Source organism: Papilio xuthus, unplaced genomic scaffold, assembly GCF_000836235.2.
Source record: "Papilio xuthus unplaced genomic scaffold, Pxut_1.1 DF825946.1, whole genome shotgun sequence".
NCBI lineage: Eukaryota > Metazoa > Arthropoda > Insecta > Lepidoptera > Papilionidae > Papilio > Papilio xuthus.
In genome coordinates, this window is record NW_013532703.1 from 15,640,960 (window position 1) to 15,655,229 (window position 14,270).

At 39.2% G+C, this 14,270-nt stretch overlaps 2 protein-coding genes across 4 annotated transcripts in view; one reads left to right on the forward strand and one right to left on the reverse strand.

Moving 5' to 3' along the window:
* The window catches only part of Klp10A (kinesin-like protein 10A), a 37,973-nt gene extending 28,107 nt beyond the window's left edge, over positions 1–9,866 (forward strand). For 2 of the 3 annotated variants that reach the window (XM_013321209.1, XM_013321208.1), the window contains exons 5-17: positions 2,396–2,559; positions 2,661–2,798; positions 3,098–3,301; positions 3,583–3,762; positions 3,982–4,127; positions 4,316–4,427; positions 4,530–4,664; positions 4,893–5,048; positions 5,312–5,465; positions 5,552–5,777; positions 5,958–6,069; positions 6,180–6,354; positions 7,227–9,866. In XM_013321209.1, the coding sequence (XP_013176663.1) occupies positions 2,396–2,559; positions 2,661–2,798; positions 3,098–3,301; positions 3,583–3,762; positions 3,982–4,127; positions 4,316–4,427; positions 4,530–4,664; positions 4,893–5,048; positions 5,312–5,465; positions 5,552–5,777; positions 5,958–6,069; positions 6,180–6,354; positions 7,227–7,366 (2,042 nt within the window). In that variant the 3' untranslated portion in view covers positions 7,367–9,866. The remainder of the gene's footprint in view (positions 1–2,395; positions 2,560–2,660; positions 2,799–3,097; positions 3,302–3,582; positions 3,763–3,981; positions 4,128–4,315; positions 4,428–4,529; positions 4,665–4,892; positions 5,049–5,311; positions 5,466–5,551; positions 5,778–5,957; positions 6,070–6,179; positions 6,355–7,226) is intronic. The other variant, XM_013321211.1, reaches the window with a different exon arrangement.
* Positions 9,867–11,804: 1,938 nt separating this feature from the next.
* On the reverse strand, positions 11,805–14,259 carry Fic (FIC domain protein adenylyltransferase). Its single transcript, XM_013320360.1, has 3 exons — positions 13,081–14,259; positions 12,597–12,794; positions 11,805–12,306 (listed from the first exon to the last, which is right to left on the reverse strand). The coding sequence occupies exons 1-3, from the start codon at positions 14,106–14,108 to the stop codon at positions 12,174–12,176; spliced, it is 1,359 nt and encodes a 452-aa protein (XP_013175814.1). The 5' UTR covers positions 14,109–14,259; the 3' UTR covers positions 11,805–12,173.
* Between the last annotated feature and the right edge of the window lie 11 nt (positions 14,260–14,270).

Consider the following 14,270-nt stretch of genomic DNA (forward strand, 5'->3'; position numbering starts at 1 on the left):
TTAAAATTTTATCCAATAATAAAAGACGTTTTAGGTATAGAGTCGTACCAATATAATTTAAAAACATTTCCAAAAATTTAAGAGAACAGGGTTTCAATTTTCCTTATAAAGCGGCACGAACTTACTGGACAACCCAATATTTTTCTTCTCCTGTCATAACGCTTAAATATATTATAAAAGTTTGTCACGCCGAATATGACAGATACGTAATAACTAATATCAGATACGTAATAACTAATTTTGCCTTGTCACAATATATACTAGTTTGGCGCAGTATTCTAGTATGTTTGCCGTAATATGTAAGTTTACCGGTTCGAATCTCAGGCTATTTTTTTTTTTCATTTTATCAATCACGGGGTTATTTTTTCATAACCAGTAAAAATTTGGTAATGTAAAATTTTGCTCGACAATTTTTTTTTATAATTTTCGCTGTCGGGTAGAAAGAAATTTAAATAAAGTTAACAACAATTAGGTCAGACCATCGCGGGTGAAGTGAGTGGGCGGAGTGTGGATTGTCTTTGCGGGTTTTAAGAATGGTACGCGCGGAAACTATACGTACAAGTGTTATCTACATATGTGTGCGCGCCCACGCATACTGGAATGTTTATTGCAATCAACCAAAAATTTGATGTAATTTGGATATTGACATTCAGTTTTTTTTTCTTTGTTTCTTAAATATAATCAGTATCAGTAAAAGGTAAAAGTGTTATTTTTATCGGTACAAGTTTAACAAACATGAGTAATAAACAAATTACATGCCAATAGCATCGCTTTATCTCCTTCATTTTTGTTTGAAAAAGTACTTTAACGGTCAAACTCATTAGTCCAAGGCAATATCAAAAAGTACCTAATAACTACGGCGATAGAGTTTAATTAAATGTGCTTCGATATTAAAATTAAAAAGTTTAAATATCAAAAAAAAAATAGTGGTTTGGGATTTGAACCGCCGACCTTACGTACCAACGGCGGCGAACGGTAAGGCCACGAGACCAAACTAACATATATGATGACAAACTAAAATTTGATGTTGGTTTTATCTACCTAATATCTGTCATCGGCGTCGAACACTTTTAGTAAATTTTGAAAAATGGTTTGATGCAAAGTGTCAAATGAATGTAACAGAAGTAGTTTATTCCAAATTGTATCACAAGTATATAGAGATAGAGTTCAATTTTGTCAAATGTACCGATATTTTTGCGCACCTTGACTGCTTCGTTACTTATGACGCTGTGGCTGCTACGATATTTATGAGCATCTTGCATGTACTCATATATTTGACGCTATGTATGTACCGATGTTTTTGAGCAGGGTGAATGTATCTATCATTTTGAGGACTTTTGTTGTACCGATATAATTGAATACTTTTGGTGTACCTATATATTTGCATATCTTGTCTGTGACGATCTATATGACGCTGACTGTACGTCGACAGGCAATCACACAATTCCAATAATTGTCTAACGATATTAGTACGAGACTGACGCGCTCCAGTTCCACCGCCGCGCTGCCTCCGCGCGGCCCGCTCCCGACCTCATACTATAGCAGCCAATTGATTGTGAGCTGTGTTAAATTTTTGCCTCTTACGACCGTGACCAGTGGCTATTTATCGTAAACATTTACATAAACAACTTGTAGGACATTCCAAGTGAACAGTCGGTGCGAGGTTTCACCTTCGTGCGCTCGCGTGCGTCACGGTTCATTGCCTTGAGTACAGAAAGAGATCCTAATATGGCGGCCGGCGCAGGCGCAGGATCGCCTTGCGCCAACGCACGTAGCCGCCATTTTCATCTATCCGTCTGTCACGGGAGTACACGTCGATTGAGACAATTTATTGTTCCAAATTTGAAAGTATACCAAATTTGAACACGCAAACGACGCGGTCCAGAGCTCGCGCAAATAAAAAGATATAACCATATTTGAAAATATCACCAAATATGTGCTGCTCGTGGCTCCGCTGTAGGAAGCGAGTGGCCGACGCGGCGGAATGTCGGCCCATGGATGCCTATGAAAAGGTCGAAAAGCCAGTCGAAGTGGCGCAACCCAAGGATGAAGATAATGAGCCACGTAAGACCGATGACAACTGTTCTGATGCACCGGTTATTGTAGGGATGTACAGCTTTTGCACTTTTTATTTGCATTCTGACAGTACATACAAACATGTTTTTTTCATTTAATTGTAATTATGCAGGGTACAATCAGATGATGAAGCAATATTAAGTAAACTATATTGTATAAGCGACCCTGGACTGTCTTTGTAATCATAATGAGCTACAGTGTGCTTTAATGAATTTAGTTCTACTACTCTGATAAGTGGAAGGTCACAGTTCAAAAGCGTCTTACTTATGACCTGAAACTTTGATTTATGACATTGTATGAATTTATACGTGTATTCCAGCGCCGGCGCGCGTGACGCGTAACAACCAGATGCGTATGTCGAACGCGGGTGCGTACACGAACGGGCATGGTGGAGACACGACGGGCCGCCGCGGCGCAGAAAATGTACCTCCGCCGCCGCAGCCGCAGCAACAGCCGCCCTCGAACTCACGACTCACGCAGCAGGTCAGAATAACCCCGACTCCTCTATGGAAATGGGACGTTTATAACATCCTTATCCTCGTCCTCGTGTCCCCCGTCCCGTTGCTACGGCGCGCTGTTTGCAGATGCCGGCGTCGGGCGGGCGGTCGCGCACGGGCAGCACGCCCAGCGCCGCCTCGCTCACGCAGCAGCACTCGCACCATCCGCACCACGCCCAGCACCCGCCCAACTCGGGACAGAAACGCATGCAAAACATCAAAGAGGTTCCTCATATTCCTATCCTTGCCTCATTCCTTTACCCAGACCTAGTCCACTCTTATAATCCTATATAGTTCAATTAATATAGGGCATCATCACAATAGCAAAATTTTAAGGATTACGTATGCATCAAGTTTTTAGAAGAAAAAGTAGAATATTTATTTAGGTAAAAACTTTATCACAGAATTTTCATAAATACGGACAACTTTAATAGAAGGAAATGATTAAGCAATCTGCGAATACTTATTCTAAATAGGGAGCATTCAAAGGACTTTTACTTACTTCCCCGGTGTTTGTGTTGCAGTTCAGTAACAGCGGAGGCGGAGGTGCAGGGGGCGGGGGCGGGGGCATGGCGCGCAACACGGCGGCCTCGGCCAGCGCGGCGTCGGTGCCGCACGCCGTGGCCTCGGGCGCGGTGCGGCGCTCCAACGTCGTCAAGGAGGTCGAGCGCCTCAAGGAGAACCGCGAGAAGCGGCGACAGCGACAGGCAGAGCTCAAGGAGGAAAAGGTACTGACCGAACTGACCACTGAAATGACTAACTGTAGATATATAGAGGACGATATAAAGACAGGGCGATGATAACTTTCTTAAATTAAAGGCAATACGGTCTGATCACAATTTCATCAAAATGAAAATTAATTCATTATTTCAAATAAGTTCCATGGTCCATTATGAGATTTCTTTTAGAGTAAAAAATTTACATTTATTGTCCCCTCAGTGACTAGTTTACGTCTCCAGGTGCGTCATTAAATACATAAATTAACAAATACCATTGCGAATGTGTTCAGGAGGCCCTAATGAACATGGATCCCGGCAACCCGAACTGGGAGTTTCTGGCGATGATCCGCGAGTACCAGAGCAGCATCGAGTTCCGGCCGCTGGTGGGCTCCGAGCCTGTCGAGGATCACCAGATCACAGTCTGCGTCCGCAAGCGCCCGCTCAACAAGAAGGAAATCAATAAAAAAGAGGTGCCTCATCAACTATACCAATGGAAACCCAACAGGGACATATAACTAACTGTAGTTTTACACTGTCAAAATACTTGTATAAAAACATATTGTAAGGATCACAAGATCTTTCAAAAAGTATTGTTAATTAAAAAAAAACTGTGCTATAAATACTCCTCTGATACCTGGCGAGTATATAAATTGTTCACTATGATTGTATTTCTGCATAAAATATTGCAGGTGGATGTAATAAGTGTGCCCACGAAGGACCAGATGATAGTGCACGAGCCCAAGAACAAAGTGGACCTCACCAAATATCTCGAGAACCAGAAATTCCGATTCGACTACGCCTTCGATGATTCCTGTACAAATGAAATTGTTTACAAGTAAGTTTGGATTTGTAATAATTTATTATAATAATAACTTTTGCACTTGTACCAAAAGTACCTTCAACCAAGACCCTCAGAAAGACAATATTTCCACTTACTATGCGTCCCCTCCTCCATTGGATTCTATCACGGAGGAGACGTCTTCCTCTTAAATGTCTATAAGTTGCACTTTGTTGTTGTTGCAGATACACGGCCAAGCCGCTAGTGCAGACGATCTTCGAGGGCGGCATGGCCACCTGCTTCGCCTACGGACAGACCGGCTCCGGCAAGACGCACACCATGGGGGGAGACTTCCAGGTACTCCTCGTTGCCACTTTCACCCGTACATGTTCACACTAAGACTGTCCTTTAGTGACCACTTAACTGTGAGTGCGGTAATGAATATGTTTGTTGTTGTAGGGCAAGATCCAGGACTGCAAGAAGGGTATCTACGCGATGGCGGCGCGCGACGTATTCACGTATCTCAAGTCCCCCAAGTACAAGCCCCTCAACCTCATCGTCTCCGCCTCATTCTTCGAAATATACTCCGGAAAGGTACGCACTGTCCTGTGCTCTTATCTGAGCAGTTCAGATATTGAAGGAAACAGGAAATCACCAATTCTTTTATACTTTGCCATATTTTTAGAACGATATTTATAAATAAAAAACAAACAATATAATCAATTGCTTGGTTTATGCCATTCATATAAATAGTCTTCAAGAGCACAATTCCAGAAAGCGCTAGTGCAAGCGGAGGTTGATGTGTGTGTGTGTGTGAGTCAGGTGTTCGACCTGCTGGCGGACAAGGCGAAGCTGCGGGTGCTGGAGGACGGCAAGCAGCAGGTGCAGATCGTGGGCCTCACCGAGCGCTGCGTCGACAGCGTGGACGAGGTGCTGCGCCTCATACAGCACGGCAACGCCGCGCGCACCTCCGGGCAGGTACGCTGCGACACTTATAACTCACTATCTATACGTATTCCAGTCTTCCTATCTTATATACAAGTCAATTATGTTTTGTACACATTATTTATTTCTATACCTCATAACGAAAAAATCAATTCTTTCTTTCCAATTCTGCGCTGACGAAGTCGCGGGTCGCCAGTATTACATAATTTTGTTTGATACATCTATGTTCTGAGTGACATGAACAGTTAGAGTATCAGAAAATGTTGTATTAATATAATTAATTGTAATTTGTACAGACATCTGCGAACTCGAATTCGTCGCGATCGCACGCCGTGTTCCAAATAGTGGTGCGGTCTCCCGGCATGAACCGCGTGCATGGCAAGTTCTCCCTCATCGACCTCGCCGGCAACGAGCGCGGCGCTGACACCTCCTCCGCCAACAGGCAGACGCGTATGTACTTTCATACTTTGCACTATTGAATATACCAAAACATTGTGAGATGTGTCATGTGCGTGTGTGTATGTATTGTGCGGCAGGTATGGAGAGCGCGGAGATCAACAAGTCGCTGCTGGCGCTGAAGGAGTGCATCCGCGCGCTGGGCATGAAGGGCAACAACCACCTGCCCTTCCGCGTCTCCAAGCTGACGCAGGTGTTGCGCGACAGCTTCATAGGGGACAAGTCGCGCACCTGCATGATCGCCATGATCTCCCCCGCCATGTCCTCCTGCGAGCACTCCCTCAACACGCTCAGATATGCCGACAGGTAACATCCACATACTACTAAGGTCATATATCATAAAAACATACATACTGAGAACCTCCTTTTGGAAGTCAGTCGACTGACTGATATGGTATCCTCGTCGAAATAAATACTGCCTGTTGGTCTATAATATAAAATATTAGTATTTGTAGGTGTTATAAATGTAACGGGATGTGTTTGCAGAGTGAAGGAGCTGGGCACGGCGGAGGGCGCGCGCGGGCGGCCCGAGTCCCCGCTGGCAGACGTCGACATGGAGCCGCCCGGACACGAGCTGGCGCAGCTGCGCTCACTCAATGTCAGTCCACATCTCTGATTAAACTCAATTAACCGCATCTCTTATACCAATTTAAAAAAGGTTACCTCGCATTTACTGTAGAAATCAGTAATTTTAATGTTGTTGTTCAGGAGGGCGACATGTCTGCGGAGATGTTCACCTTCCACGAGGTGATAGACGAGCTGCAGCGCGCGGAGGAGGAGGTGCTGGACAACCACAAGGCGGTGGCGGACTACATGCAGCACGCGCTGCAGCGGTGCTCGCAGCTCTTCGCCATCACACGCGATGTTGACTACGATCAGGACGGTATGGAGGGGTTTTCACTGTTTACATGTTTACAAAACATCCCCTGTTATAACAACCCAACAGATAAAATTGTACCCCGGTTGTGACATACACAAGTCTGGAAATCTATATGTGTACCTATATAATGACAGTATTTCAAATTAAAATTAGAGTCAAAATTAACAAGTTCTTGATTTCTTTATGTATTTGTTACGTAGTTGCTTTTAGTTAGTAATGCTGAAATTCTGTATATTGTTGCACATTGCACTTATATGAGCTGGCTTTTGTGTACGTGTATGTATGTATGTGTGCATGTATGTATGTATATTGTATGTATAATGCATGTCCGGTCGGGACGGGTCGGGACGGTTCAGGGCTGTCGCACTGGCACAAGAGGGCGCGGGCGGCGCGCGCTCACCACTCCACCTTGTGGAACAAACTAGGTCTGATTGCAATCGCCATCGCCGTAACCCGCTCATCGCCAACGCCAATACCCATAGCTCACCTTAATTTGTACTGGGAATTTTTGTTTACATAGGATTTCTAAAAATACTTTTGCATGACGTATTATGCTATTTAAATATTTCCTAACCTGAACTGCGAATGTTCTTTAACGGAGTTAAAACAGAAAAATGACACACAAAGATTAACATATATCATTTCTATAATCTTAATATATGGAAGTTTATTTTAAAACAATATACGCTCACGTATTTTTAACCGTGCATGTTGTAAAATATGAAGATAAAAAACTAACCCGTGGTTCCTTGGTTTACAAAAAACGCTTATTCGGGAAAAGCGTCCATCTTGATCGCACGATAAAGCTACGGGTTGTGTTCCCTTATTCAGTATGTATATATGTAGTGATTGTGTGTGCGTGTGTGATGTTGCAGCGTACGCGACGCAGTGGGAGGAGCTGCTGAACGAGCAGCTGGTGGTGCTGGCGCAGTCGCGCGACCTGGTGGCCAAGTTCCGCGCCAAGATGCAGCAGGAGGAGCACATGTCGCGCCGCATCCAGCCGCGGCACCACTAGCCGCCGCCCCCCGCACTTGTCGCCTGTCACCTGGCACCTGACACCTGTCGCCTGGCACCTGTCGCCTGTCGCCTGTCGCCCGGCACCTGTCGCGGGTGCGCGAGCTCAGTGCGTAGCTCGACGCGGCTCCGAGGGCTCGACGCTGCGCTTACTATTAGTTTATTTATTGATTTCTCTTGCATAGGTTTTATGTTAATGATAATTTGTATGAACAATTAGTGAGTTTGTTTGTGAGAGCGAGCGCGCGACCTCCGAACTAAACTCGATTTATAAATTTGCCATTGCTTTTCTAACTTTGCCGTCATCCGAACAGATTAACAGACCGCGAGGTGGCGTCACTCGCGAGTCTTTGAGTGCCGATTGACCGATCGTTCCTATGAAAACATTTCGCGGGAAAAGACGCGACGTAGCTGGTCTACTGATCTGTGACCGGAATGATGGAACGGATAATGTAACGGTCTCGGGAATTCCTGTTGGTGTTCCTGCTTCGATGAAACGACTAATTTTTTTTTGTTTGACAAAGCAGAATTTCCTGAGACGATATTTCGTGTAGAGCCGTAAACGTATCAGTTGAGTTGGAGACAGGCGCAATCGATATTATTGAGTCGTTTGTAAAGATAGATTTTGATGTGGTATATCGGTAAACAAATCCGTTCAGTGTGTAAGTTTCTCGATAGGTAAAAAACTACTAATAGATTATTGAATAAAATAAGGCTCTATAAATATAAAATTTTGTGTAAATCCGTGTGACGATGTTTCTTTAACAATGTGATCGCAGTTTTGTTTCATAAATATTTAACATTATAAGTGTTTCCTAATTACCTAACTTGAATGCATTTAACTTCGCTAAAGGCCTACTTGTCAAATTGTAGATATATTATATTTAATTAGCTGGAGATTGGTTGAGTTGTCCGAGTACAAGGCGATGCGATGCGATGTGATGCTGCTGACCTGTGCGGCGCGTCTCTGTGTCGTGTGTCGTGTGTCTGTATGTCTGCATGTCTGTATGTAATTGTATGACAAAATTAATATCCTATATATGATGAAATCGATCAATACTCGAGATGTTGTGAGAATGAATTAATATACTTATAATTAACATTATAAATATTTGTTGCTGCGTCGAATCTGTTGAAGTATTGACATATCTTTGCTTTGACGAGTCGCTTGTTATTGTATTGTTGAAATTTATGCAGAGGAGAAAAGGGGGAGAGGTTATTGTGTTGCTTTTCTGCAATGAAAAAGACTTAAACAAAACTATATTGTACTGAGAAATATATTAATTGTTGGCCAAAACTGAATTCGTTTTTTGCTCGGAGTTACTTTAATAATCGCGATTAAATTATAATTTACTTGCGAATTATTTCCTCTTGACGAATTCTTCGTGTCTTTTAAATTGTAAAAGTTAGACGAAACGAACAATATTTAAATGATTGTATGAACGGCACAGTTCTAAGTGTACTGGGCCTATTGTGATACAGAACATGCGAGGTTCTACGTTTGACGCTTTTTATTCAAATGTTGACAGCCGACTTTGTCTATCATAAAATTTGTACTAGTAACTTTCGTATTGTTATTGCCAACTTATTATATCTTGTTCCAATCCAAAACCTAAAATATAGTCAAACTGCACACTAAAATTCAATATATTTCTTTTCTTCTTATTCCAAAATATTTCTGGCGAAATACTAAGCTATCATTATTTGAGTATCATTCAACTTTGTCTCGTAATATTCACATACTAACCAGAAAAGTAAATGATCATAATGGCCGCCATGTTTAGAATTTGACGTTATACTGTTTATTTAATTTCGGCGTTGGATTGAAACAAGATATAGAACGATATTTATAAGTCACGGCTAGAATATAATAAAAATATTTATATACATTTTTTTTAATTCATCGCAAATCCATCGTAATAGAAAATTCGTGTGTATATCCTAGCTTTTTTTTACGGTTCACATCATTTTTGATATAAATACTGGTCCGTATAGACACAGTCTGAACACGTCCTTAGAATATTTAGATTTAGCATAAGTTAGATATCCTAGATACTAAACTATTCGAATGAGGGATGTTTGTGTCGGAACCATATTAAAGATTTATTAATTTTTGCCCAATATTTGGAGTTGGCGGCCATTTTTTGTTGGATTAACTACGAAAAATTTGACACTAGTTTTCTTTTTTCTTTCGATGACAAAATGGTCGCTTAGCTTCTTTATAATATAAAACTAAGACATTATACGAGATTCCATATTTTTATTTAGACAATTTACTTGTCTTTGAGTTTCGATAATTAATAGTAGTCGACTAAAAATGAAAATCTACAAACGAATTAGTGTGATCACTACTCATAGTAAAGTGGGAATTAATATAAGAAAGTATTTAATTGTGATAATATTAGAGGCGTTAATAACAAAGTCTAAATTTCTTTTTAATGTATGGATCGTCATTTACAAAACATCATCATTGCTTTGCTATTTTATTCACCGGTGAAATAAATTTCTACACGTAGATGTATAAATATTGAAAAAAAATGTAAAAATATATTATAAAATGTAATGATGCGTGTAACTTTAATTAATATTCTCAAATTAACATAACAATATCAACAAATATAACTAAAAAAAACATATAACATATGTATGTGTATTTAATTTTTGAGATAATTTTTGAGCAATTTGGCTAATCAATATCTTTTTCTGTTGAAGAATATAAAATTGTTTTGTTTTCATTATAAATTGATAGAGAATTTTATAAATTTTTGTCATTAATTTTTTGTCAACGCACTGTATTTCAAATCGGAATGATTTATTGGAACTTTTGTATCGATAATTTCTTTCTTAAACAGATTTTTAAAGATATGGTAAATATTTGTCAAGTATTTTTCTAGAAATTTACCAGTTTTTTTTCTGTACCCTACCCCTTTTGAATACAGGTGTGAGAGTTTGTTTATATAAATATTAAAGATTTCATTATGCCAAGTTAGCAATTACCTCCGTGGCCATTTTTATTTGCTGTGTGATTTTACGAAATAAATTTTTTAAGACTGCTCTATGTCTAGCTTGTTTATGGTTTGGTTTTTTAAATGTCATTGATTTTAAAGATGGCGCCGGCGTCGTTAAAAGTGTAGTAAAATGTGCCTATAGCGAGCGAGCTGTGGAGACCTCAACAAGAACTTTGTTATACGGACGTCAATTCCATTCATGTTTTTAAAACAAATATATATTTAACAGCGCAGAAAGTTTTTCTTGCCTTTGAAAAGGAGTTGACGTTCTGAAAGGGAGATAGGGTACTACGGCTTGTGAAGTAATTTAGATAGTGCTTGTTATAAAATGATATATCGGTCCTCTGTATCAGAGGGGCTGCATGCGCCGATGTTTCGCACTGAACGATAATCTCTCTATTATAATACGTACATAACATTGATATGACTGTAATACGATGAGAGTTCGTCCTTGCCTTGGAATGAATTTAGTTTTGTATGAGGTGTTGTGAGGAGGCGGGAGGGCGCGAGGACCGAGGCGCGGCGGCGGATCGTCCTAGTTGAAATGCTTTATTGTAATAAAACATATTTTAACATCGCACATTATAATAAATTAATCGAAATTGACGAAATATTTTGTTTCATTTATCACAACTTTATCCTCTAATTATTGATTAGTATTTAATCCTGGTTTAAATTATTCTAGTCAACGCACTGGGTGGGCATTCCATTTATTCAGTTGTAATCCAGCGTTCATTTAACCCGGGGCAGTAAAGGGATTTTTAACGTGAAATGAAAGATTGAATTTCCTTGGCAGCATTTTATTTAAGTATGATTAAAGATTTTGTACTGGAGTCAATAAAAATAAACGGTTTAATACATGCTAATTATCTAGGAAGACAACAAAATTCAATGAATGCAAACAGAATCTTATAGTACATTGAATATCTAGTACCAACATTACACATTTTGTTTAACGTAAACATAACCACATAAACTTATCGTTGGTAAATTACGATACGTCTCTAGGATATAAAATAAATAATGAAAGGTATCACAGTGTATTATTACAATACAGTTTTTACGTTAAGTATTTTATACATATTAAAGTAACTTAGTAAATATGTACAATCAAATTACAGATGGTTCTAAAGAGGCAAGATATTACACAACGAAAATATGTACAGTACTGAACTTAAATAAAATATAAATTATTTCTTTGGTTAATTTTAATTGATAATCTTTTACACATAACTATGTTGAAGATAAACGAATAATAATATATAATTGAAGAACAAAAAGTGTTAAACATATAGGTAGTATTCTTATATAAATGTTATTTAACTATTTACATAAATATATAACAGTCCACTGGGACCAATATTAGTAAGAATGTTAGACAATCGATTTAATTTAATAGCACCTACAAAACTAGGAAATAAATAAAAAAGTACACCAGAAACTTTGTAAATTACATAAATGAAACTTTAAATGAATGAAGTTTTACTTCTTTAAAATGCTTTTTTGTATGAGTTAATTAAATGTCTTAAAACATGTTAGGAAACAGACTCCTGTCCGCCTGCAGACAGTTTTGTCTTAAAAACAAATATTTTCATATTAATACAATGATTTTATTTCTATACAATTTTTCGAAAATTTGATTGATGGAAGAATTTGATACTACAGAACACACACATAAATCGTAGTGTGTGTCGTCGCGCGTCAAATCGTGTTAGTGTAAACATGACCTAATATTATTGAGTTATTTACTTAGCCTTGGCTTCATAGCTACAAACTTTATATGTCTGCGTCAGTGTCTGGTCATAGTAAGTCATCTTCAAATCCTTCCCCGGTCAGTATGTGAGGTTCCCCGATAGCGCGCACAGTGTGGCTGTACTCGCTCGTAGCCCACAGATACAGGTTTAGAGTACGCTCCGTGCATTGCGCTATGAATCTGTAAAGCAATAATTATGTATGAATTAGATTGTGTGCAATATAATTATTATTTCAGAGATAAACTGTTGCCTTACAGTTTGTTTATTTCAAGTAATAAATCATACAGAAGTCTCTGATACGTTCTAGTAAATATATTGATCATGAGATAATTAAATAATATTAGTTAAGTTACCATGTTTCGGTTTTCTATATTGTAATTAAGATAGTAAAACTTTAAAAAAACAATTTTTTATTTAATTACCTATCAAGTCAAGCGAATTAATATAATTTTAATTTATATCATCATACCTGACAAATGGCCTGACGTCGCCCTCGTTGGCGGCCTGTAGGTGCTGGTAGTAGAGGTGGCGGTGGTGCTTGGCGATGATGACGGGCGGGAAGCCGGCCTGCATCAGCAGCAAGTTCATCAACAGCCGCGAGGTGCGCCCGTTGCCATCCACAAACGGGTGGATGTGCACCAGCTTGTAGTGTGCTAGAGCCGCATATCTTAAAAAAATTATATACTAAAATTAACCTAAAAAATGATCAACCAAGAAAAGGATGATGATTATTAGGAAAGAATTTTAAATTTATGTTAAAATGTGAATAAAATTACTTTAAATTGATAAAACAGCAAAAGCATATTCACGGATAGATTGTGACATCAGTCGACCATGTTACATGGTGTCAAATTAACAATAACTGGTTGTTATATAAACATAAAATTGCATTCTTTAATTTTCAATAACAAATATTATTATATATAAACTACATGTTATTTATATAGACTTACCTAACGGGATGCAAGTCCATTGCATCTTCAGAGTTTAACCATTCAAGAAACTGTCTCATCAAGCCTAGTATTTCTGATGGCCCCGGGGGTATGTGACCCCCAACATAAACCTGGGTTCTCCTGAAATGACCTCCTTCTATTGGATCTACATGTCCTAAGACCCTCTTATGTATCTCTAGAATATCTCCCATAGTAATCTCTCTCAAACGATATAGTAACGTTGAATTTATATATTTCATAGCAGCGTCTAAGCCCAGAATCTCATTGTGCTCATCAATACTCTTTCCTTCTACTGCAATTCTCGTCTCCAGCACGCTCCGAGTCTGCTGCAAGGTCATTGTGTTCCCTTCTATACCAACTGTATGATAAATGTGTTGAAAATATGCTTCTTTTTTAGCTCTTCTTAATGCTGAATTATTTTCTGGTATTGATAATAACGCATCTCGTTTTTCATCTATTTTACGTAACATTTCTCGGTCCAGGTTTTCAACAATGCTCGCTGTTCTCTGCCGATTTGACAATGCACCACTGTGCTCAGGGAAATTTGTTAATGCTAATGTATACAATTGATCCGCCTTAACTACATCCTTTTTTGTATCCTCTAAAAACTCGCCGTAATGGTTTAATATATCTGCGTGTTTTGGAGAAAGCGCAAAAGCGTGCTGGAAGAGTTTTAATGCTTTATCAGTCTTACCATTTTTCTTCATTTCTAATGCGGCATTAAGAGATACGACTGCTTCCGCATCGCGAGCCTTGTCTACGCGATTGACTGGCGGGGGCGGTGATTCATCAACTACTGGTCCTAAATAATTTCCATACAGACCCTCTGGTATTGGAGAGAAAGGTTTTATTAATTTTACCTCATAGCTGAGCAACTTGTGAAGTGATATCACAACTGCCAACGTACACACTACACTAGACAATATTAACACCGTTTTACATCGATCTAGAATCATTTTTGGTTGTAAATTACTACATTGAACGCACTTCATCGTTTCGGTTTGCTGCGCCCTACCTATCAACAACATGGTTACTGAGGGCAGCGAGGAGTTTGGTAATCGCAGCAATAGTTTTGCAATACTGTGTACATAATTCAAAATTCATCGTAAATTGCAAATAAATTATAAAACACAAATCCAATCCAAACACGTAAGATCATTTTTGACACATATCAGATGAGACAAATGTCA

Excerpts from the sequence above, each read along its gene's own strand:
- Fic (XM_013320360.1), bottom strand. The coding sequence starts at position 14,108 with ATGTTGTTGATAGGTAGGGCGCAGCAAACCGAAACGATGAAGTGCGTT. Across the intron at positions 12,795-13,080 it reads ATGGACTTGCATCCCGTTAG|ATATGCGGCTCTAGCACACT; the intron begins GTAAGTCTATAT and ends AATTTTTTTAAG. Across the intron at positions 12,307-12,596 it reads GACGTCAGGCCATTTGTCAG|ATTCATAGCGCAATGCACGG; the intron begins GTATGATGATAT and ends ATTGCTTTACAG.